Raw genomic sequence first — 21,693 nt, forward strand, 5'->3', positions numbered from 1 at the left:
TTGTCTTTCATTTCAAATATCACTTATCGGTGCTTATTTTTAGACCAATATTTATGTTGTTAAATAACGATAAATGGTTATCAAAGGTTCTATTTCACTTTTTTCTATATTAATTTGTTATTGTTACTGCAATGGTCTAAACAGTTTTATATGAATATAGGTAAAAGTTGAATTCTAAGTCAAAATAACTTCTAAGTTTTTAATAAAACACCTTTCAATTGTTTTGTGCTCTTTATGATTTGAATAAAAACAATTGATCCACGCCGTTTTCTGGATTTATTTATGGTATTGTTATCGGTGAAAGTTACCAACTTTCAAGGTTATTTTTATTTGAACTGCAGCTACGCGTTATTTAATAGTAAATCTTATTTTTAACTTGAAAATCTCCTATATTTACTGGAAATTGGAAACGTGACTCATTGTTGATAATAACAACAATTACTACAGTCATTTGTTTTATCATTTGTTACCATAACAATTTCCCAAAAAATGTTTGGAATAATACCAATATAAAAACACCTTCAAAAATGACTGGAATTGTACCATAATAACAATAAAACTGATAATAAATGTTTAACAAGTGTAAATTTTTTAAATTTTGATCACATTGCATTATTTTTCCACCTCACCTCTACGCCTCCATCCTCCATCCCGTTTGGTGATGGAAAAACGTTAAATGCAGCCATTTTACGTTTTTTCTCAACCGTGACGTTATCTATCTCCGTCAAACACGTTGCAATTGTAATGGATTAAAAAGAGTGCGAATGCTGGTAAATGTAGTTTCCGTGTTGTAACTTCTCTTCGATCTGTATTGTTTATGGCTGTCCTGTAGTGGCGTGTTGCGCAAAAACGTATTTCACTAAAACTTTGTTGGTTTTGTGAGATTTTTTTGCTGGTTTAAATTCTTGTGAATTAAAAGCGTTCTTTGGATCATCGGTAAGTTGAAATTTTTAAGTTTTGAGCGATTTTTCACCTCGTTCTCCGCTCACGTAATACCCACCCAGACCCAGATGGTTTGTTTTTGTTTACCTCTTCGTTCGGCGTTCTAGAAAACGTAGATTGTTAAGTAATAAGCCCCGACAGAAAGTGTGGAGACTGTTTTGGGCCCCATTGGCGAATTTGAGAGTGCTTTTAATATTTTTCGAATTTCTCGCCGATTTGGGATAGGTAAAATGTGTATAAATATAAAATGTGTTGTGTTGTCGGTTTCCAGTCACGTAGACGTTTTGTCCTAGAGTTCGAAATAAGTTCACAATTATTTGTCTTGAAAAGACACTCCTGTTTGTGATGTCTACAAGTAAGGTTTTTTGGGGCATTATTAAAGCAAATGAACAAGTAACAAAATAACGTGCTTTTGACCTTTGCGTTACATAATAGATAATAGAGTGTAAGAGTCTCACCAATAATTAAAGCCAATTTGTCGTCAATCAGCAATAATTGCCAAATGTTAAAATAGTTTGATAAAAAAAATACATCGTGGTGAATGTCGTGTATGCAACCCATTAAACATACCTCACCTTCCATAATTTTTCTTGTGGCGAGTTAGTTTCACATAAATAAAGAATAATCGTGATGGAGATTGTAGATATTAGTTCCTTTAGTTTATTTTAATAAGAATTTTAGCATTATTGAAAAGTTGTAATAAAGTGTGTCCTAAATTTCGCAGAACACTCGCACTCTATGAACACTTGATATCAGGAACATGGAAAAAATGTTAAAAAAATTCTATCCATAAAAATTTCGAAGTTATGAAAGTTTAAATTTTGCACTTTGACTCTACATACAGGATGTTTCACATAATTTTACGAGGCCTGTCTGTAAGATGCAATCAATAACATATTCCGATAGGAACTCGGATTACAAATTTTGAAAAATTGAATTATCTTCTCTAGTTCACCCTTTAAAAAATTACAACGTTTTTAGTTAGTTAAACTAGAATCATATTCATGCCGTCTCTTGATAGAACAAATGATAATTGTTTCTGAAAAACGGCAGTTTATGACTATTAATGAAACAGTGATTAGTTTGATAACTACTGTCAAAAAATTAAATAGTTAGAAGTGTATTTTTTGTATCTAGTGTTTTGTGATTTGGGTGCGACAAGCCTCGTAAAGTTATGTGAAACAATCTGTATTTCTGTTGGAAAAATAATTTTCCAATTTTTTTTGCTACAGGTTAGAAGAGGAAACAATGAAGCTGTATTCTAAATTGTAACTCTGTTCAATGTTATTTGTGGCCTTTATTGGCAAAATTTTTGTACCTTTATTAAATAATTGTAAAAAAAACTATACAAAATAATTAGTATCATTAAATAAAGATCAAAAGTGTCAAATGTCAAAATTTTTTGACAGATACAATTTTTTAAACATTTTTTCTGTGTTCCTGGTATCTTATTTTACTTGAAATTTTTTTCTGAGGCGTGAGTTCTGGCGCATCTGTATATTTTTAACTAAAAATTAGGGTAATACAAATTTGTAATTTTCCAGTTTGCAAGACCCTCGAACTGTACGGTTACAGATGTAATTAATTAAAAAATTCTTAGAATTTTTTCTGTTCCGTTAATATTGAGCTGTAGGTATAGGAAAGGACTGCTCCGAGAAGGCAAACGTTTTTTTTAATTAATTATTTTCAATTAAAATATTGTGTTACAGTTGGAGACAAAATACTTTGGTCGTCACTTTTCTGACACTTTAATGTAATTCAAGCTTTAACGTTAAAATGAATGACCATTTCAAATTAATGACAGCTATTATATTCCTATCAAAAATATGGACATACAACTTGTCAACTATGATTGACAGTAGCAAAAAATAAGGTCCTAAAGCATGCTTTACAATCTAATGTCACTCAAGTGACATTGACGACCAAAGTATTTTGTCCCCAACTGTACCTCGCAAAAAATGTAACATGTTTTCTGTTAACCAATAGAACAAATACGAATGCAAGTTCAGAAAAATTCAATATAAATAGGTAAAAATATAAAATAAATTACTTCAGAATTGGCAAGGGTTAAAAGACCTATGAGATTGAACAATTTTGTATTATCGGCAAATATTTTAAAAATTTTGTGTAAATGACAACATATTAGCTTCAAATGAGTCAAATAAATTAAAATCTTCTAGTTTAAATTAATGAATTTAGAAAAAGTTTGATGGTTAATTTTTAAAATCTTCTGAATTGGCTGTTTGACTATGTATATCTTTTTAATATACACTAACTCAAGGTAACAAAAATTTCATTAGGGACTGGACGCAATGAAGTGAATTCAGCTGTATATGGAAAAGAACTCATTTTTTATTTTCTTCTAATACTCTTAATTTTTTTAAGAGTATCCGTTGTAAAACTTTTTATATTTTCTTTCATAAAATATGAAATTGAAGACCATGTACTGGTAAATCAAGATAAAGGTCATGCGAAAACAGCTGCGTAACCAAAACAAAAACAAACCAGTCGCCTTTTTGTTTTGTTTTTCCGTATTAATTGGCAATTGTCCACATCCCTAACTCCAAAAACCTTGATCTAGATTTGTTGTCAGGAAAAAATACAACCGTGTCCGTGCGTCAGCCACAGTCGATCTCGGTTGGTATTTTGGTTTATTTGGTGCGGAATGGCTGTAGAACAAGGCCATGTTGACGTCGATCTCGACAACGACATCGATAAAGTGGTCGATGAGGAGTTGGCTGCGAAAGAAGTAATCGCAGGCGGTGACGGTTCCAGTTCGAAACGTAAACCGAAGAAAGTCCATCGCCAATCAAGCAAGGAAAATGTCGTGGCTTCCGGTTTCATCCACGGACCGAGGTCTTGGAAAAACAGTCGACGCTCGAGGAATGGCTACGGACGGGGACTTCCTAAGAAAGGGGGCGCTGGAGGGAAAGGAGTCTGGGGGGCTCCAGGATCCGAATTGTTGGAAACTTACGAAGATGTCAACGATCCGAATTTTGATAATGAGAATTTGAGTAATGGGGATATCGAACTCAAAGCAATAGGTAAATTGAAAATTTACACTCAATGACACGAAAAATGTTCTTGGGTGTGTTTGGACGCATAAGTGTTATGGCAGTTACTTTGTTATTGTAACAGTTCCAGATGTCTCCCATGAGGAAATTAAGAAGAAAGTTGATCCGATTATTTTGGAGTATTTCGAAAATGGGGATACTCACGAAGCTTCCATCGCCATAGCTGAAGCTGTTCCTAAACAGTACAGAGACGTGCTAGTCGAACAAGTGATCGAAGTGTCCATGGACCACAAGCCTTCCCATAGAGAAATGACGTCAGTCTTGATTTCTGACCTTTTCGGTCACGTGATCTCTGAGACTGACATAACCAAAGCGTTCCAAAGCCTTCTTGCAAATCTCAGCGATTTGATTCTTGATATTCCCGATGCACCAACTTTCCTTGGGAATTTTATCGCTCGAGCCATAGCCGATGATTGTATTCCTCCCAAGTTTATTACCATAACGAAGGAAAAAAGTGATAATGAAGTTTTCCAAGAGGCTTTGAGCCGTGCTGACACTTTATTATCTATGAAGCATGGCCTAGTTAGGTAAGATATACTACATTTTTTCTAACTTCGCAAAAATAATTCCTCGTATTACAGGTTGCACAACGTGTGGGGAGTCGGCGGGGCTCTGAGACCGGTCAAAGCCTTAACTCGCCAAATGAACTTAACTCTGCAGGAATATATCTCGTCGAGGGATATTGAAGAAGCTAGTAGATGCTTGCGCAATTTGGAAGTGCCTCATTTCCATCATGAGTTGGTTTATGAGTCAATTGTGATGGCTTTAGAGGCGAACAATGTTCAGGTGGAAGAGGCCTTGTGTAATCTCTTAAAAGCGTTTGATGCTGCCGTTTTGATTACACCAGAACAAATGGAGAGAGGATTTTTGAGAGTTTTTGATGATTTACCTGATATTCAGATGGACGTACCGCTCGCTTATATCATTTTGGATAGATTCGTCGATCGTTGCCATAAGGAGGGATTTCTGACTGATAAAATTATTGAAAAAATGCCTAATAGAGGGCGCAAACGATTTGTCTCCGAAGGAGACCAACAATTTATTAAGAATCATAAGACATCGTAATTTCTACGATTCATTCAATTTCTTTGCGCTAGAACTGTGCCGTAGATTTCATATGTATTTGCATTTACGTTTTTTGAATTTTCTTAGAAATACAGCACGGTGTGCGTATTCAGTATACCCTATCATGTTACTTCTTTTTTTTGTATATGTTCTATGGAATAAAGATTATTCAAGTTAAATTTAGAAACCGAGTCTAAATCAAATCAATACTGCACATATTACTTTTTATTTCTTACGTTCACAAAAATCACCGTATATACAATATTTAATTAATAATACTAATTGAAGTTACGAATTTAAATACTTTTCTAAACAAATATAATAATAAACACTCTTAACTAGTAATCTCATACTGTAACTTCACCAAAAATGAGAACAATAAAATTACAAAAGATGGCTGCGATTTTGTAATTTTAATTCCTTAATAAAAAATGTTCAAAAGTTCATGATATGGATGTCTTGATAACTAAAACATTACAAAACTAAAAATTCGTTATGTACTTTAAAAAATTAAAAAGCAGGCACTTAACGAATGTCAGTCTTGCATCCGAATTAAATATATATTTTAATGCACCGGCAAGACAAATAAAATATAGTACTTAACCACTAATTTTCTACTAAACTATCGTTAATGGCAGTGTTCTGTCACGTCGACTATAACAGATTTTTTCCAACCGAAAAGAAAATAACCAACTCCCGCTCCTATAACTACTGCTAAACACAACCATACATTGTACGTCATAAAAATTAACATCAGAAAGTACGATAGGACCATTTGAATCATGTGAAGGACCGTTTGGTAGAAGTGCATGCCGCTCAGCATCGTTGGTCTGTAAAAATGCAAAATCTATTAAACTAAATTCAAAATGAAATGCAGTGTTAATAAGACCAACATTACAGATGAAGATAAATCTAAGTAAAAAATAAATAATGTCGGATAAAATGTTAAAAAATGTAAGCAGGATTGGTTTATTTGTAGGAAAAATTAATAAAACAAGGGAATGAAAGCAAGAACAAAAGTTATTGTGCTGGAGTTTACGTTAGGTGCATTTTCCATACTACTTTGAACTTACGGCTGTTTATGGATGACTTCTCCCACCATACTAGAATTAGTCGGAAAAATCAGATTTAATTAATTGCAAATTACTTAATTAAGTAAAAATAATAGTTTTATATCGTTTTTAAGTATTCTAATATATTACTATATAACACTGAAAGAATGCATGCATAAGATTAGATTGCGTAACATTTTGTGATAATAAAAAAATTAAAAAACATCTAAAATATTAGATTGAAGAATTTGAAATTAAATATATGAATGCCTGCTGATATCGTCCACGTAGTCACCTTTGTTTAATAAACTTTGGTATATAGAATACTGTATTAGTTTTAATTCAGCTAAATATTTTCTCACTTAAAAAATTGAAACAAAAGTTTTACGTTAAAAATGTTTACAATTTTGCAAAAATATGTGACAAAATAATTAATTTCAATTATAGATTAAAAAAAAAACTTACTGGACAATTTGATTGTCTTCAGATACGACTCCCTTTTCGGGAAGTGTTACGGCCCTGTATTGTAGCGCATTGTAAGTTTTCCAAAATAGGTATTCTCTAAAATCACCAAAAATACATAAGCGACCCAAAAAAAAATCATTTTTCACCTGTAATATTTTAAGCCTTCGTAAAGAGCTGCCATGAAGAAAATTCCAATCATAGAACCAATCAAACCACCAATTGTTGTAAATTTCCATTGGTCAAAAAGCACAGTTTCATTATAACCAGTATGGAACTAAAAAAAATCAAATTTGTAAAAAGTCAAACAAAAAAAATAGTTTTCCCACAGCCATGGACATATGGCTCATATCATGTTTGGGCATGGTTGTAGTGCCCATGTTGTGGCCCATACTATGGTCCATTCCTTTATGCATACTGTGGTCCATGTCGTGGTTCATGTGTTGGTGATCCATTTCTGAAAATATTTTATCCATAACAGGTGTGGTTCAAAAAAAATTACAAATTTTCAGTGCTGTTTTTAGATTTATTTTATTCAATCTTAAATAAATAAAATTTGATAAAATAAATAAAATGACTGACCTATGTTTAAAGTAAAAGGATTCGTTGTTGTCCGCTTACTACAAGGAACTGAACTGGTCTAACTTTCATTAATACGGCTACGGTTAGTCAAATAAAAACTATTCTACGATTATTATCGTCCACCGATACATTTGTGTGGAGGGAAGTTCTCACTGTCACAAACGGATATATTCATGTTACCGATTTTTTAAAAGAATTTCCAAAAAAAAATTGATGTTCAAAAACCAAAAAAATTGAAAAAGTCGTAATTGAGTATTTTAATTTTTTAAAATGTTATCACCTAGACTATTTTTATCAAATGTCTCGTGTGAAAACAATGAAAATCATTATTATCTTTGTTTCCAATACCGATGATGAAATATCAAACAGCATTTCTTTTTTAATGAAAATATGTGCCTTAAAGGTGACCGATAAAATAACACATAAATTGTATTTTTCTTAAAGGGCAACGACCTAAAATTATTTCTGCTAACTTCATGTAAAATAAAAAAGTCAATTTGGTGTTGTCGCTAATATAAGATACCCAATTACCATTCAGAGTAGTCGCAAATATTTTATTATTCAAGGAATTTGGAATGTTTAAAGTCTGAAATTTTAGCGGTACAATAGTCATCATGATAATAATACAGATTGGAATTTCCGGCCTTGCTAGGCGTAAAAACAATTGTGTTTTGCTATTTAATTAATACCCTACAACTTTCAATTTCTCTTAAGATTTTTGAGACTTTTTTATTTCGTCATTTTCTTTTGAGCATTTACGACACCAAAAAAACAACTATTTTTGTGAATTAGGAGTACTGATATCGACCGCATCAGTTCGTGAAATTTTCTGTGGTTTCCTGTGGTCAAAATTAACAGAAAAACAAAGTAAAGGACGTAAAATCCCAAAACTACAAGTTTTGTTGCTATGAGATCAAAAACTTGTATCTTCAATCCTCGTTCTGTTCATTTTTATGCAAAAACTTTGTTGCACACGACTGATTTTCGCATGCACACGGCACCACAAAAGTACCGTTTTCCCAAATTTGGTCTTTAAGTACACTTATATAAAGGTACTTATCGTGAATAAAGTCTTACATTTTGCACACGATACCACTTTCGTACCGTGTGCAACAAGTACGAACTGCTTGGTAGTCACGTAACTTGTATTTGGCAACAGTTCCAGGTGTTATCAGTTGATGTGAATTTGTTTTCGATTATTGGCAGTGATGTGTTTGCTGATAAAAAATAGGACGAAAAGGATTAAAGGAGTGTTAATACAATAAATTTAACCAAAATGAAAATGCAGAATTATTGAGCCGACATTCAACCATTACTACTAATTTATTGTGTGTATTGACATTATTTTAATTTCAATTGGCCTAAATAAAAAGGCAGTCGAGTGTCGATGGACCAGCTGCTGTGTTATAATTAACAGAGAATGATATGCACAATAAGAACAAAGAAAGGACAAGAAATTTAGTTTATAAAAAAAACAATACAAAATAAAACAACAATAAAAATTACTAATTGTTTGTATTGTATCGGTTTGGGGTCCTTAAAATTCTTGATGTTTATCTCACGTGCGTAATTTAGTTAATTATTGATTAACTAATTCAATTATATTTCTAACTGTTATTAAACACCAGTTGTAAAATATTTTCTTTATCGAGAATGAAACATACATAAAACTCGCTTTTTATCTCATACTTCCGCAATGACTGTTTGATTAGAAAGTAATTTACAATTATTTTTAATTAGTTTTGGTACATTAACAATTATCAAGAATTGAAACACCTCGACAATGAAAACATATGTTATAAAATAACATACCCCTAAAGTTTTATAAAAACAACACCTTAGAAACTTTTAAAAACGTTCAACGCCGCAGGTGTATAGTCCACCTTAGCTGCTTACGTAATTAAACAACAAACGTAATTCACAATTAGAAATTAAAAATTCAGTAAAAGTACTAACCTTAGACTTGTCCTTATTCGCAAAATCCCAGCTAAGGCCGAACTACTGTCCAATATTAAAAGTGTCGGTGAAAGCTCAACTACTCCAGTTTTAAATAAATAACAATTCTTGTGCCTTTCACTTTGATCTTAGAATATGAGCCACATTTTTAGGTTATGTCCGGAAATTTATATAAAAGGTATTGACACTAATGCTCAGTTTTTTAACAAAATGAGGATGTTGATTTGAGCGAATTGTTTCGTTAAAGCATTTTGAAGACCTAATTAAAAAAATATTTAAATAATTGTTGTGCAACTTCACAATTTGACATTTGACAGAAACAACTAGGACAACAGGGCTACCAATCCCATGATGCTTTTGAATATTGAGGTTAATTTACACAAATTGCTCAGTATAAATAATGTTATAATTACTTCAAGTCAATTATATACAGATATAATACTACAAACTAGACAAATATCTTAATAAATTACACCGTTGCATTAGGGTTTATTACGTCTACTGGTGAATTCCTTTCTTGTGAAATGTCCATTTCAATTTCATCCTCTTCTTCTTCATCATGGCTTTCTGATTCGTCGTCATCATCGTTATCGTCTTCATCCTCTTCATCATCGTCCTCGTCCAAATTCTGTGATTTCAAAATGAGAAAAATACTATTTAAATGTTTATTTCTTGCCTTACCTCACAAACGGCTTTGCCAATAGGTGCTAAATCACTATCGCGTTGTGATATAGATTGTAGCTGCAAAAAATTAAATCAGAATTTGTGAAATTAATCATGAATTGGGGTACCTACCCAAGCTTGGTGTTGTGCTTCTAGTTGTGACACTTCTTCTTCGTCATCGCAAGGCTGATCCACGTCAAACCACAGCGGATCAATTAACTTTGGTTTTAATTTAGGAAATAACGGTATACTCATGTTACAAAGGGCTGTAATTAACACAGACAATTTTTAAAACTGTTGTGATTAAAATACCACTTGTCACGAGCACTACTACCAAATTTAGGATCACAATTTTCCTAAGAACCTAATCTCTAAAAATTCATATTTTTATTGAAGTGGGTAAATAAACATAATGTCAATTACAAAAGAAATCAACAAAAAGTGCAATCGATATTTAATTTAAAAAATTTGGGCTTAATTTTCTCTATAAATAATTTTTCTAAATAGTCAAAATCACCAACATGACGTTTTCCATTTCCCTAGTTTGGATGTGGACATTTGTTGGAGGTTTGGTTATGATTTTTGTTCTTCAAAAGTTCAAATCATAGAACACACTCAAATATGAACATGACATGATGATGGTAATTAAAAACTCTTCCGTGAAAACTATGGAAAATTACCAAGTCAACAACAAACTTACTTCTTGCTTTGAAAAATGTGCTTTTAAGAAAGGACAATCGTTTCGTGCCAGAATTACACAAATCTATGACCCTTCAAAATTTTGGATGGTTACAAAATTTCGAGAACTCGAAGTGTTTCAAAAGTGTATGTTCAAGTATTATTATATGAACCGGAGTAAATATAAAATACCAAGGGATAAATTTGCCGTAGACTTGTACTGTGTTGTCTTTACTGATGGGGGCTATTATCGAGGTGTGATTGTTGGATTCCCCGTCACTCACCAGAAGGATCAGGAAGCACAAATATACTTCATTGATTACGGCATGTTGAAAATTGTAGAGATGAATAATATTTATTTCATGACTGAGAAGTTTTGTCAAGTGCCACGTTTTGCTGTGAGAGCGTCCTTAGCAGGAGTGTGTCCTAAAACTACGTCGCAATGGACTTCTGAGGATGTCTTCGAGTTTCATCAATTGGTAGACAACAAAATTTTAATGGGATTGATAGTTAATATTGACGCAAACAGACAAGTTTTGGAAGTGCATATTAGTGAGGAAAAACATGGTGTTTCTATGATTCCAATCCATAAAATGTTAATTTCACAAAAACGAGCCAGACTTTTTCATGATACAGAGGAAACTTTTGACAAAGGTGTTTTACAACCAAAGCTAAAATACCCCTATTTATTTCCTTCACATGACGCCATAGAAAGCGGGAAAATTCCTACCAATATCAGTGACGCTGAATATCAAATACAGTTCGCGTCGATGTCTTCAATTGTTGATCGTTATTATCAAAAAAGGGAGACCATTAATGCTGACTAAAACTTTCAAATTTGATGCCACATTTTTATGTTGGTAGATCTGCATGTCAATTCACATTTTTTTATTAAAGTGTGGTTATGTTTATTTTATATTTTATAAATAAAAAATAAAAATTTTGCTATTCTATGATAATAAAAACAAAATGTCTTTACCTTGGATCACAATTAATTCAACGTAATTTTAAAGTGGCTCAATAACAATTGTTTAATTTTATGATTTCAGACTCCAGGGAGGTGTCTCTTTAATTAACTCCTTGAACAGGAACAAATTTAATCTGTTATTAAAACACATTGTCCAGTCTGAAAAAGACGAAATTTTTACACAAGCAGAACTAACAAAACTTTCCGAATCTTTAAAATTAGATGACGCAAAAATTCAACTTTTAATTCAAAGTATAGCTCACATTTTCAAACAAGCCTCTAAAGTGATTCTAAAACCGACTATTTTGCAAGACCAATTGGTAGAAAAATTGAAATTTGATTCTGATAAGGCTGAAGATTTCGTAAAGTTGTGGACACAAGAAACCAAGAAGAATTTTGATGTGGAGAATTCAAAGAACTTGGATAACTTATCGTGGGAGTTGAATGTTGAAGCTGCTTCAAGTTTTTCAAACAAGGAGCGTTTTGTCCATTCGCGCTTGCAAATGGCACTTGTTAGTGTGAATGGAGATGAAAAAGAAGATGTGATTTTAGAATTAGATGAAAATGAGCTAAAACATTTGTACAACACTTTGGAGAAAATTCAAAATAAATTAGATTCTATTTAAAATGTATTTTATTGACGTCAGGTAAGATTCACTATAAGATTTTTTTGGGCCTCCTTACTTGGTAACAAATTATGATGAACATTTTGTTCTGGCCTTGCCTCTGTGTGTATTGTTGCTGCTGATAATAGCATATGCATGGCCCCTTGCAACTCGGTCATATCATTTGCAATTTCTGCTTCTTCTCTTAGGAGATGAGTCAAACTGATTAACAAATTCCTAACTTCTGGATTCAAAATTAGTGGATTTTCTTCATAAGTATCAATAAAAATATTTGCTGCATCAATTAATACCTTAGCAAAGCGATTTTCTGTTATATTTCTAATAAAAAATCGTAAAATTTGAGTCAATGACTTTACGTCTCGTCCAACAAAAGCTTTTTGTAATGCTCGTCTTTTTATAAGCTCTTGAATCACACTTACAGTCACTTGGGGCGTTTTATTTGCCACATAGGACACTAAAACGCAATCGAGTGCTTTGGAATATTCAAATTTACGCAAACATTTATCATATTTTGTTTCTTTTTCCTGATTAAACTGAGGTATGATTACGTCAACAGTGGGCTGATGCAAGTTTGTTTTGTGTTGGAAAGAAATCTGTTTTCTAACTTTTTCTGTTTTCTCATCTTCTCTACGACTTATCGCGACTAAACCGTCAACAAGGCCCACAACTACTGTTTCGTCATTTTTGGAAACCCCCATACTTAAAATAGCATTAGGGTAGTCTAAAGTGTGAACTGCTTTGTAACTACTGAGGTCATAGATTTTTACATGTCTATCCAAACTTCCTGATAACAATCGTTTGTTATCTGAGGCCAATCTGAGACAAGTTATGGTTTTGTGGTGTTGGGAAATACTCCCCAGTAATTTACCACCAGCCACTGTGTCCCATATTTTAATTTCCGTCCCTCCAGCTGATAGAAAAATACTACCACTGGGTAAAAATAAAAGAGACTCAACAGGACTACCATGATTCACATTGAGAATCATTTCATTTGTCCTTGTGTCATACATTTTTATAAAATTATCATATCCTCCTGCAAGGACAACATCAGGAACGGCAGGATTTGTAGCCCCAGCTCTGATGTAATCAGTATGGTCTGAATATGTAATAACGTTAGTCTCAGTAGGAATGTCCCAAATTTTCACGCTTTTGTCGTCCGAAAATGACGCAATTTGAGGCTTCCCTTCAATGAAAAATGTCCTATGAATTGCAGCACTGTGTCCTTTAAACAATCTACAACAAGAAATTAATACCACTCAAACACACAATTTTATTACCTTAAAAGACTTTTTGTCGAAACATCAAATAATTTAACACTGGCTTCTTCACCACCGGCACATATAAGCCGACCATCTGATCGAAAAACAGCCCCATAAGCACTTTCCCTAAATCTTGATAAATTCTTAGCTACTAGTTTTGTAACCGGATTGTAGACTTGCACACGCACTGAACATGTTACTGCAAAGTAGTAGGGCTCAACAGGAGAAAAATCGATGTAATCAATGGGGCCAAACTCCTTCACTAAGACAGGGGGCTACAAAATTAACTTTTATTTCATGGTAAAATGCATGGCAATACTAACACTAAGTTGCTTCCAATAAATAAAGTCTGGTGTGACCACAGACGCACTTTTTTGGTAGATTTTTGTATTCAATTTCTTGAACGAACTCATATTTTTAAAGTTGGTCCACACGTGGTTTTGACATTAGCCCACAAAATAATCATGCCTGAAATCCCATTAGATAAAATAAAACTCTGCAACTAGTAATTAGTTTTATTAATTTATTATTAACACAATTATAATTTCTGTAAATTAATTTTATCCACATTGGTGAAAGTACGCGTATATTATTTTTTTTTAGTAATTTGTATAATGATTTTTTGGTCATTTGACATGTATCCAACAAACGCCAATTTTTTATGCATATTTTAACAAAATAAATGTTTTGTATTTATTTTCTGCAACGTAATTCGATTATGTCAACTGTCTGATTGCCACCAACCAAAAAAAGCTATAAGTTTTGTAATATTTAATTAAGTATTTAAATAAAATTAATTGTTAATTTATTAGGATTGGCGTTTGTGAGATGTGGCGATTGTCAAAATCGGCAAAAACAGCGCGCGCGCACAACACTCGTTTGTTGTCAATCTCATTGTCAACATTTCTTTTTAATAATAATTAGAAGATAAAGCCTGAATGCTTCCCGCAATTTTTGATATAGTAACTTAGTTAATCTTGTAAAGATGTTATGTGTGATGTTTCGCTGGTAGTTAATTTTTCTTAAGGTCATTAACCCCTTGAATCTGTTAGGATGTCCAAAACGCGGATGTATCCCGTTTACGGGAAAACCCCAGCTTGTTCAATACAATCTCGACTGGAAGAACGAAGAAATAAAGCAAAAGCCTCAAGACTAGAGCATAATCGAAGAACTGACAAGCCTGAAGACTTCATTACTTATGAAGATAGTGACAGTGATGAAGAGACTGTAGCAATGCAAAAAGAAGTTTTAAATACCTCGTACAACTTTGTAGATTACATTAAAAGTAGGGAAATGTATGCCAAAAACATTACTTCTGTGTTACGTGACTATGGGTCTCGTCATATTCTCACGCATGAAATGTTTCGTGAAACCCCCGTTACCTTGGGTAACATGAATAAAGTATTTTGTTCTCAGTGGTTGAGTGACAGGCAGGTTGTTTTTGGTACAAAGTGTAATAAGGTATTTGATTGTCTTAAAATCTGTCCGAAAAAAATCACAAGTGCGTTCCAGTTGATGGTATACAATGTAGTAACACATAAACTCGATCAAATCCCGTCTTTAGTGAGTAGGAGAGATAGTCTGGGGGCTGAGCAAGCTCACTGTGGCTTACATTCAGTACAAATCAACCCCTCAAGGACGCTTCTAGCAACAGGGGCCCGAAACACGTGTGATGTAGCAGTATACAGGTTGCCAACCCTTGATCCTGTTTGTGTGGGTGAAAATGCGCATAAAGATTGGGTGTTTGACATGTGTTGGTTGGATGATGAGTTTCTGGTCTCTGGGTCAAGGGACACGAAAATGGCTCTTTGGAGGATAACGCCTGACTTGTTTGAAAATAAAACGGAGGTCCCTATGTATCATCATGTTTCTGCCATTTCTGTAAAAGAGTGTCGCAACTCACAAAGGGTAAATTGTAGGTTTTTGGCAAATAAAAATTTAATTTTTTTATCAGGTCAGGGCTTTGACTTTCAATAAGGCCTATGAGGAAATTGCAGCGTTGAGTTTAAACGGTTACATCCACATATGGAACGCAGAAACTTTTAAACAGAAATTGTCTAGAAAATTGCCTTCTACGCAAGAAAATGTGTGTTTAGCGGTCCAAGAATCAGGATTATATGCAATTGGGTGCAGGTCATACACATTGCTATTAGACTGCCGGACGCTTCAGGTATTTAAAGTAATTGCAAAATTAGTTTTTGGTCATAAAAAATATTTCCAGGCCGTTAAAAAGGTTTCTTCGCGTTATTCTGGGTGTGGAATAAGATCAGCCAGTTTTCAAGGTGATGTACTAACTGTAGGAACTGGGTTAGGGATGTTAATGTTTTATGACTTGAAAGCTGGAAAATATTTAGATTCTAGTATAAATTCTTCACGGACGGTTGTACTTAAAACCAGTAGAGGCTATGTGGTATGTTTGATTTTCGACGTTTCTGCAAAATGAAATTTTTTTTTTAGTTTCCTGACGACGAATTCGTAGATAATATACAGAATGTAAAATACGTTCCCGCTATTTATACACATTGTTACGATACTAGTGGAACGCGATTATTCACTGCCGGAGGGCCCTTGCCGGCCACACTAACAGGAAATTATGCAGGTTTATGGCAATAGTTGAATTAAATCCTAGTATTAAGAATGAAATTAAGTTTGAAATACTAAAAGACAAGGTCAATAATAAAAAGAAAACTTATATTGTATGTATAGTTTTAAATGGCTTTATTGTTGATGGATGTACTTGTGCAATGCATTCCTTTTTTATTTTTGATTTTTTTGTTTATCAAGTGGACTAGTCATATTTTATACTTTCGCCTCGTCACACTGTACATACAACATAAGGTTATTTGTTCTGTAATTGTGATATTAATATTTACTGAATAAAAGGGTGGCAGACCTCGGTTTATTTCTGTCTTTTTCAGATTTTTTTTTTATTTATCACAGGCCCTACTAAGTAAAGGTGGTTAGGTACGTAATAAAAAAAAATATTATGAAATGAATTATATTGATTGAACTGAACAACTAGTGGAAAATGTTCACAGTTCTTGAAGATAAAGATCAACTACAATTCCTACGTAAACAAATAGTTTTTCAAGTTATTGTTTACAATTATTGTATCCGATGTTAAATATTGTCTAATTACAAGTTTTTTAGAATTAACCTTACTTAACATTTGGCACATTGTGACTATTACATTTAAAGTAGTACTGAGATCAGACATTAAATCACAATATTTATCAAGTCTCAAAATTAACATCGACTTTGTGATTTTTACTTATGGCAAATAATTTTTGGTTTGTATCTCAGACGGTGGTAAACTGTGTAATCGTTGCACTTTTTGTTTTTTTTTTTAATTTTTTTAATTTTTTCGAAAAAGGCTAAGTCTCTAGACCCGTATTTGATATGTATGTTTTACCAAATTACGAGCACGATTAAGTTAACCTCTCGTAACATTAAGCGTAAAAATATGAGAGAGTGTTATTTACTTATATAATATACAAACGAAGTATAAAAATAAACACGAACCTGTACAAAATAATACTTTTTTCAACCACAATGAGTTTTTAAAAATGTTTCATTGCGGCAGCTGTTTTATGTTTTTTTTTGGTATTTTTTTTTCTATATAAAGCGAAAAAAAATCACAGAGAGTTTACAATAACAACAACAATAAATATCCCCTAGGAAAAAAAATCGGATTCAACACCGGGAACATATCAAGAAGAAACTTCTACAACTTATACTTAGATCAAATTCAACTGCTTAAAAAGTTACGGAATGTATCAGAAGGCCACTATTGCCACAAAATCCCATCATAATTTTTATAAACAATTCAATTATCTTTGACCAGTGTTACTGGAAGTATATTACTCAATTGTTTATTTCGTGCCAATTCTTTATACGATGCCGAAATCACTTGTTTGATATGTTTGAAAATTTCCAAATCAAACACGGATCTGGCAGTATTGGAGAGATCGAAAGGTTCCTCAATACACAAAAATTTCCATTGGTGAGGGTCGTTCTTAGGACTTTTTACCTGTTTACAGATTTCAATCGGTATGCGTGAACCGGTACGTACTGAAATAGCATAATGTTGATAGTTAAAATAGGAGTAATAGTGGAAAAAACCGATCAGTAAATCACCAAGACATCTTGTGTTTTCAGATTCAAAGTCCTTCAAACCTTCCACTCCTCCTTGCACGTCCAACGACCGGTTCTCCTGCAAATTGAACTCTTCGGGGTACAAGCTGTGCAGGCAAGGGAGCACCGCCGGAAACACCCCACCTACAAGAACCAAATTTCAACAAACACGCCGAAATGGACGCCAAAAATTAATTAAAAGTACACATTTACACGTTAAAAAATTTTCAAAATGATTTTTCAAGCTTAAAAACTTTGCTAAACAACACACTTCAATTTAAAGAAGTACAAACCGCGTAATTTATGTAAAAAATATGATCAGGACCTGATATACACAATTAAACATTAGATGGTAAAAAAATTTAAATTAAGGTCGTCAGTTCATAAATAAACATAATGTTGAATTACAAGTTTCTAAAATCTTAATTCAAAAGAAAAAAAAAATTGTAAAATCCTTATTAAATATCTGACTTTATTAATCAATTTTACGAGTGCAAAGTCTATACAAAAGTTGAAAAAAATAAGAAGTTAGATACGAAATATTTAAATTTATTCCAAGTTTTCCTCATTTTTTTACTTACATTGCAAATAGTGTATGACCATCAACGTCCACGAATAGCTTGAAATGGTCATATTTTTGGCATCATTAATGTTGTTCTTTTGCGCCCAGATCTTGACCATTACCACTAGAGGTCGCACTCTCCAATCAAGTTGGGCATAACAGTACAAGAGTCGCGTATTTTGAATTCCGACGATGTTATTACAATTCAAATCAATTTCAAATCCGGTTTCTTTATTTTTGAATTTTAAAATCGGTACCTTCGCCATAATTAGTTCAGCTTCGCTTGCCAGACCTACATTCAACAATGAATTTCCATAACTGTAAAAATTATATTTTACCATTTTCTAAGAGAGCGTGTTGCAAATAATCCAAATGGTGTAGCGAATCAATTCTTGGCTCGTTACTGATGGGTTTTGTTAAAAGACAAATGTCAATGTCGCTACCTTCTAGAGCGAAGCCCGACATGGTGGACCCCACTAAATACAATCCATAGTTATTTAACATCTGAAAAGTAATTATAATGTTTTTTTACATCAATTTAAGCGGATTCGTATACCCTAAAAAATAAAAATATTGCTTTCCATAAGTTGAGTTTACTTGTGTAAGTTTCTTGTTTTTGTATTTTGTTAGTGAAGACATCCCATATTGCTTGATTCAGAGGGTCCCAAGGGCCCCCATTTAGCAAAATTTGTGGTTTGGGATCAATTTTCATTTTATAAGCCCTTGACTGAAAACGGCGCATCAAACCATGTACCTTTCTTTCAGTTTCTTCCAAATTGTTAAAAAATCTCTTCTGGCCTCCACGATAATAATACTTGCTACAATGCCACTTTTAATATGATTGATTAATCGCAAATGGTTCGAAAATGTTACCTGGTTCTGCTGCAACGTACATTTGGTTGATACAAGTTTGGTTGATAAATACATGTCTGGTTGCAGAATTCACTTTGGTCAGTCTCTTTAGCCGTCTCAGAACGTTTAAACTTCATTCCTTTACTGTCAGGGGCGTCTTTAGGTGAATGTGATATACTGCTTTCATCGCTTTCGCACTCTTGTGGAGAGTTTGTACCTCGTTGCTCATAACTTTTCACTTGGATGTTATTATTGCAATTGACCATTTTTTGGTGTGAGGTGATCAAATTCAATGGCATCTTGTTTATTACAGATCCATTCACGTAATTGTAAAACTCTTGACTGAAGTTGTATTGGGGGTAATTGTGGTTTTCCTCAAAATTGTGAAAATCGTGCAGATTGAACTCTTCTTTGCTGCTGTACACACTGATCAAGTTTATGTTATTTTGGGGCGACATTGTATGAATTCCCGATGCCATTTTACCAAAAACTCCCCAAGTTTAGAGCCGAATAACTGTCAATCCATTCTGTAAAAAAGATTCAGCTTTTTTGTGAGTTTTTTCCCAAGTGCAAAAAATTGAATCAAAATGTGAGGTTAAAAAACTGACAACTCCTGTCAATAACAAACTTTGTACTTACCTAAAAGAGCAAATATTTTCAGTTTTAACATGAAATAACTTCTAACAATAAGCACACGATAAATTATTACACTTTTACAATTTATTTTAATGTTTATTGCCGCCAAATAACGCCTGCGCTCTCATTTTTCTAATGCCAACCTAAAAAATGCAGAACACCCTAGGAAATAAAAACTAATTAAAAAAAAACAATTTATTAAAAAACTAATCCAAATTTTGTAATAGGGATTTGATGAGTTCCATTTTTTCTTTGTGTCTTCTCTCACGACCTTCCTCTTTCCGTTTAAAAATCTCCCATAAGACATCCGCAAGAGATTTGTCTTTTTTATTAGAAATTTCTATTGTTTCATTTCTAGATGAAGAAGGTTTATTATGATTTGTAAAGACTGTCTCTGTATCATCGTTAGATTCTTGCCCCGCTTGTTTCCTCCATTTTCTTAATATTGTTTTATATCTGTTTTCGCATTGAGCAGCTGAACGATTTATTTTTAATTCAAGTTTAATATCTTGAGAAACGAGTTGCCATAATTCCCTTTTTGTTCTAAATCTCTTCTTAGGGCCGGTACAAACTATATATTTGTTATACTTTTTCAATAAATAATTTGTCTCTTTCTTGGTCCATTCAACTATATTTGGTGTTTCTTCAACTTGTAGTACATTTTTAGTATTCACAAGTAAATTTTGTCCAGTATTGTCATCAGAAGTGTCTATAAATATTAAAATTAATTCATAACACATGCCGATTTTTCGAAGACTTACCATTTACTACGTTTAGATCCTCCAACATTAAAGTCGAAGTGTCTTGGAGTTTTTCTGCAGATAGGTCATCAGAGGCCTCTTCATCGTATATTATTTGTATAAAACTCATTTTGAAAATAATCCCACACTTTTTTTGAAATCAGGATTTGCATAAGTTTGTTCTTTACTCCACTTACCCCCAGAACAGTTCTCTCAATGAACAACGGTAAGAAAACTCTAAGTGGCAAGTTCGACGACAAAAAAATTACACATGTTGTTAAATATTCTACGTAAATTAGGTCGTCTCGATTGCAATTATTTCTCTTAAAACCTAAAGATGTGTGAAACAATTTGCAGAACTACTCAGTGTCGGACCGGAACAAACACCATCTTGGGTATTTAAGCGCCAAATTTAAAAATTTATTCAGTAAAAAAACTATACAATAACGTGTTTTTCATAATAGGGATACAATTTGAATTTACCCAGTTTTTCCCCGTTTACATAATTATACGAGTTGCAACAATCGGTGCACATAAAAACTTTATGTTGTGGCAGTCTATCACTATCAACAACTATCCACTTTGCAAATGAAACAGAACACATGAAACACATTCTGTTTGCGTTGCGATTTAATTTCAAAACGTGAGGATAACACTGAGAATGCAGACAATCACTAGAATCCAATAATCTAGCATCAGCAAAAACAAATAAATGCTCGCAATCTCCTTGATGCAGATACAAGTAAGGGTAGCCAAATCTTGGTGTTAGACTGTCAATTCTTACATTTTCCATATTTTCGCATGACAGATTTTTTATTTTCTTTTCTTTGGTCCATTCAATTATCGGAAATGAATAATCTATAGAATTTGGGTCGCGAAAATCGTTATAAAAAACGTTGTCAATAAAAATAAAACCAGAAGGGTATATGTTCTGAAACCAAATAATCAAACCACATATTTTTGCAAGTTTTACAATCATACTCTCGCATTTGCCTGTGCTCTTAAGTCAGCTGATGTGTTTTCAACTTCTTTGCAAAGACCAAAATCTGATGAGCAAACAATTGTGTCTCTTAACTCAGTCAAAGTGTTTCCACCCAAAAGAACTATTTCGTGGCTGAATCTTAATTTCTCAGATGCGTTTTTTGCGTTGAAAAATTTAAATTCTATTGGTTTGTATATCAATACTGAGATGACAAAATCTGAGCCAGGTTTGAGGTCTGGGGGAAACGGCGGAACGGAAAACTAAAAATTCAATTTAAAATTAATAAATTTACTATACTGTGCATACCTCTAATTTTTTATGATAACTTCTTTTATTCATGGTACATAGCCGTGATGCATTTTTTTGTTTTTCAAGTTCTTGAATGAATTTATTTATTGCAAAGTGATTGGTTTCTGTTGTTATAAATGGGGCCGGAAATTTTGTACTGGAATTTATATTTT

The 21,693-nt window shown here is 33.0% G+C and overlaps 8 protein-coding genes across 15 annotated transcripts; 4 read left to right on the forward strand and 4 right to left on the reverse strand.

Annotated features, from left to right (window-relative positions):
- Positions 1-787: 787 nt before the first annotated feature.
- LOC123007642 (programmed cell death protein 4) lies at positions 788-5,264 on the forward strand. Of its 4 annotated transcripts, none has more exons than XM_044403041.1 (4): positions 788-936; positions 3,536-3,986; positions 4,081-4,543; positions 4,598-5,264. In XM_044403041.1, exons 2-4 carry the CDS (start codon positions 3,608-3,610, stop codon positions 5,079-5,081), a joined length of 1,326 nt encoding a protein of 441 aa, XP_044258976.1. In that variant the 5' UTR covers positions 788-936; positions 3,536-3,607; the 3' UTR covers positions 5,082-5,264. The 4 variants fall into 4 exon arrangements, with proteins under 4 accessions (XP_044258976.1, XP_044258980.1, XP_044258978.1 ...); XM_044403045.1 differs by having other exon boundaries at positions 4,087-4,543; XM_044403043.1 differs by having other exon boundaries at positions 801-936; positions 3,524-3,986.
- A 27-nt stretch (positions 5,265-5,291) lies between these two features.
- Positions 5,292-9,460, reverse strand: LOC123007654 (high affinity copper uptake protein 1). Of its 3 annotated transcripts, none has more exons than XM_044403062.1 (6): positions 9,134-9,460; positions 6,925-7,052; positions 6,745-6,872; positions 6,599-6,694; positions 6,155-6,184; positions 5,292-5,911 (listed from the first exon to the last, which is right to left on the reverse strand). In XM_044403062.1, exons 2-6 carry the CDS (start codon positions 7,048-7,050, stop codon positions 5,710-5,712), a joined length of 582 nt encoding a protein of 193 aa, XP_044258997.1. In that variant the 5' UTR covers positions 7,051-7,052; positions 9,134-9,460; the 3' UTR covers positions 5,292-5,709. The 3 variants fall into 3 exon arrangements, with proteins under 3 accessions (XP_044258997.1, XP_044258998.1, XP_044258999.1); XM_044403063.1 differs by lacking the exon at positions 9,134-9,460 and adding an exon at positions 7,178-7,413; XM_044403064.1 differs by lacking the exon at positions 6,155-6,184.
- Positions 9,461-9,521: 61 nt separating this feature from the next.
- LOC123007658 (anaphase-promoting complex subunit 15) lies at positions 9,522-10,146 on the reverse strand. The gene is made up of 3 exons (XM_044403069.1): positions 9,929-10,146; positions 9,815-9,874; positions 9,522-9,761 (listed from the first exon to the last, which is right to left on the reverse strand). Exons 1-3 carry the CDS (start codon positions 10,049-10,051, stop codon positions 9,603-9,605), a joined length of 342 nt encoding a protein of 113 aa, XP_044259004.1. The 5' UTR covers positions 10,052-10,146; the 3' UTR covers positions 9,522-9,602.
- Positions 10,147-10,428: 282 nt separating this feature from the next.
- Positions 10,429-11,417, forward strand: LOC123007649 (tudor domain-containing protein 1-like). 2 transcript variants are annotated; one of them, XM_044403054.1, is made up of 2 exons: positions 10,429-10,621; positions 10,688-11,417. In XM_044403054.1, the coding sequence occupies exons 1-2, from the start codon at positions 10,429-10,431 to the stop codon at positions 11,299-11,301; spliced, it is 807 nt and encodes a 268-aa protein (XP_044258989.1). In that variant the 3' UTR covers positions 11,302-11,417. The 2 variants fall into 2 exon arrangements, with proteins under 2 accessions (XP_044258989.1, XP_044258990.1); XM_044403055.1 differs by having other exon boundaries at positions 10,498-10,631.
- Positions 11,334-12,069, forward strand: LOC123007655 (COMM domain-containing protein 10-like). Its single transcript, XM_044403066.1, has 2 exons — positions 11,334-11,475; positions 11,524-12,069. Exons 1-2 carry the CDS (start codon positions 11,444-11,446, stop codon positions 12,065-12,067), a joined length of 576 nt encoding a protein of 191 aa, XP_044259001.1. The 5' UTR covers positions 11,334-11,443; the 3' UTR covers positions 12,068-12,069.
- LOC123007638 (U3 small nucleolar RNA-associated protein 15 homolog) lies at positions 12,065-13,905 on the reverse strand. The gene is made up of 3 exons (XM_044403037.1): positions 13,650-13,905; positions 13,345-13,601; positions 12,065-13,300 (listed from the first exon to the last, which is right to left on the reverse strand). The coding sequence occupies exons 1-3, from the start codon at positions 13,737-13,739 to the stop codon at positions 12,085-12,087; spliced, it is 1,563 nt and encodes a 520-aa protein (XP_044258972.1). The 5' UTR covers positions 13,740-13,905; the 3' UTR covers positions 12,065-12,084.
- Positions 13,906-14,161: 256 nt separating this feature from the next.
- On the forward strand, positions 14,162-16,243 carry LOC123007641 (DDB1- and CUL4-associated factor 12). Its single transcript, XM_044403040.1, has 5 exons — positions 14,162-14,787; positions 14,839-15,234; positions 15,281-15,496; positions 15,548-15,736; positions 15,784-16,243. The coding sequence occupies exons 1-5, from the start codon at positions 14,380-14,382 to the stop codon at positions 15,937-15,939; spliced, it is 1,365 nt and encodes a 454-aa protein (XP_044258975.1). The 5' UTR covers positions 14,162-14,379; the 3' UTR covers positions 15,940-16,243.
- A 67-nt stretch (positions 16,244-16,310) lies between these two features.
- On the reverse strand, positions 16,311-20,632 carry LOC123007637 (poly(A) RNA polymerase gld-2 homolog A-like). Of its 2 annotated transcripts, XM_044403036.1 has the most exons (8): positions 20,448-20,632; positions 20,272-20,398; positions 19,514-20,219; positions 18,896-19,401; positions 18,579-18,840; positions 18,361-18,526; positions 18,042-18,314; positions 16,311-17,604 (listed from the first exon to the last, which is right to left on the reverse strand). In XM_044403036.1, exons 4-8 carry the CDS (start codon positions 19,351-19,353, stop codon positions 17,153-17,155), a joined length of 1,611 nt encoding a protein of 536 aa, XP_044258971.1. In that variant the 5' UTR covers positions 19,354-19,401; positions 19,514-20,219; positions 20,272-20,398; positions 20,448-20,632; the 3' UTR covers positions 16,311-17,152. The 2 variants fall into 2 exon arrangements, with proteins under 2 accessions (XP_044258971.1, XP_044258970.1); XM_044403035.1 differs by having other exon boundaries at positions 20,272-20,632.
- Between the last annotated feature and the right edge of the window lie 1,061 nt (positions 20,633-21,693).

The sequence above is a fragment of the Tribolium madens genome, unplaced genomic scaffold (assembly GCF_015345945.1).
Source record: "Tribolium madens isolate multiple individuals breed KSU strain unplaced genomic scaffold, Tmad_KSU_1.1 Scaffold_3;HRSCAF=73;Tcas5.2_LG2, whole genome shotgun sequence".
NCBI lineage: Eukaryota > Metazoa > Arthropoda > Insecta > Coleoptera > Tenebrionidae > Tribolium > Tribolium madens.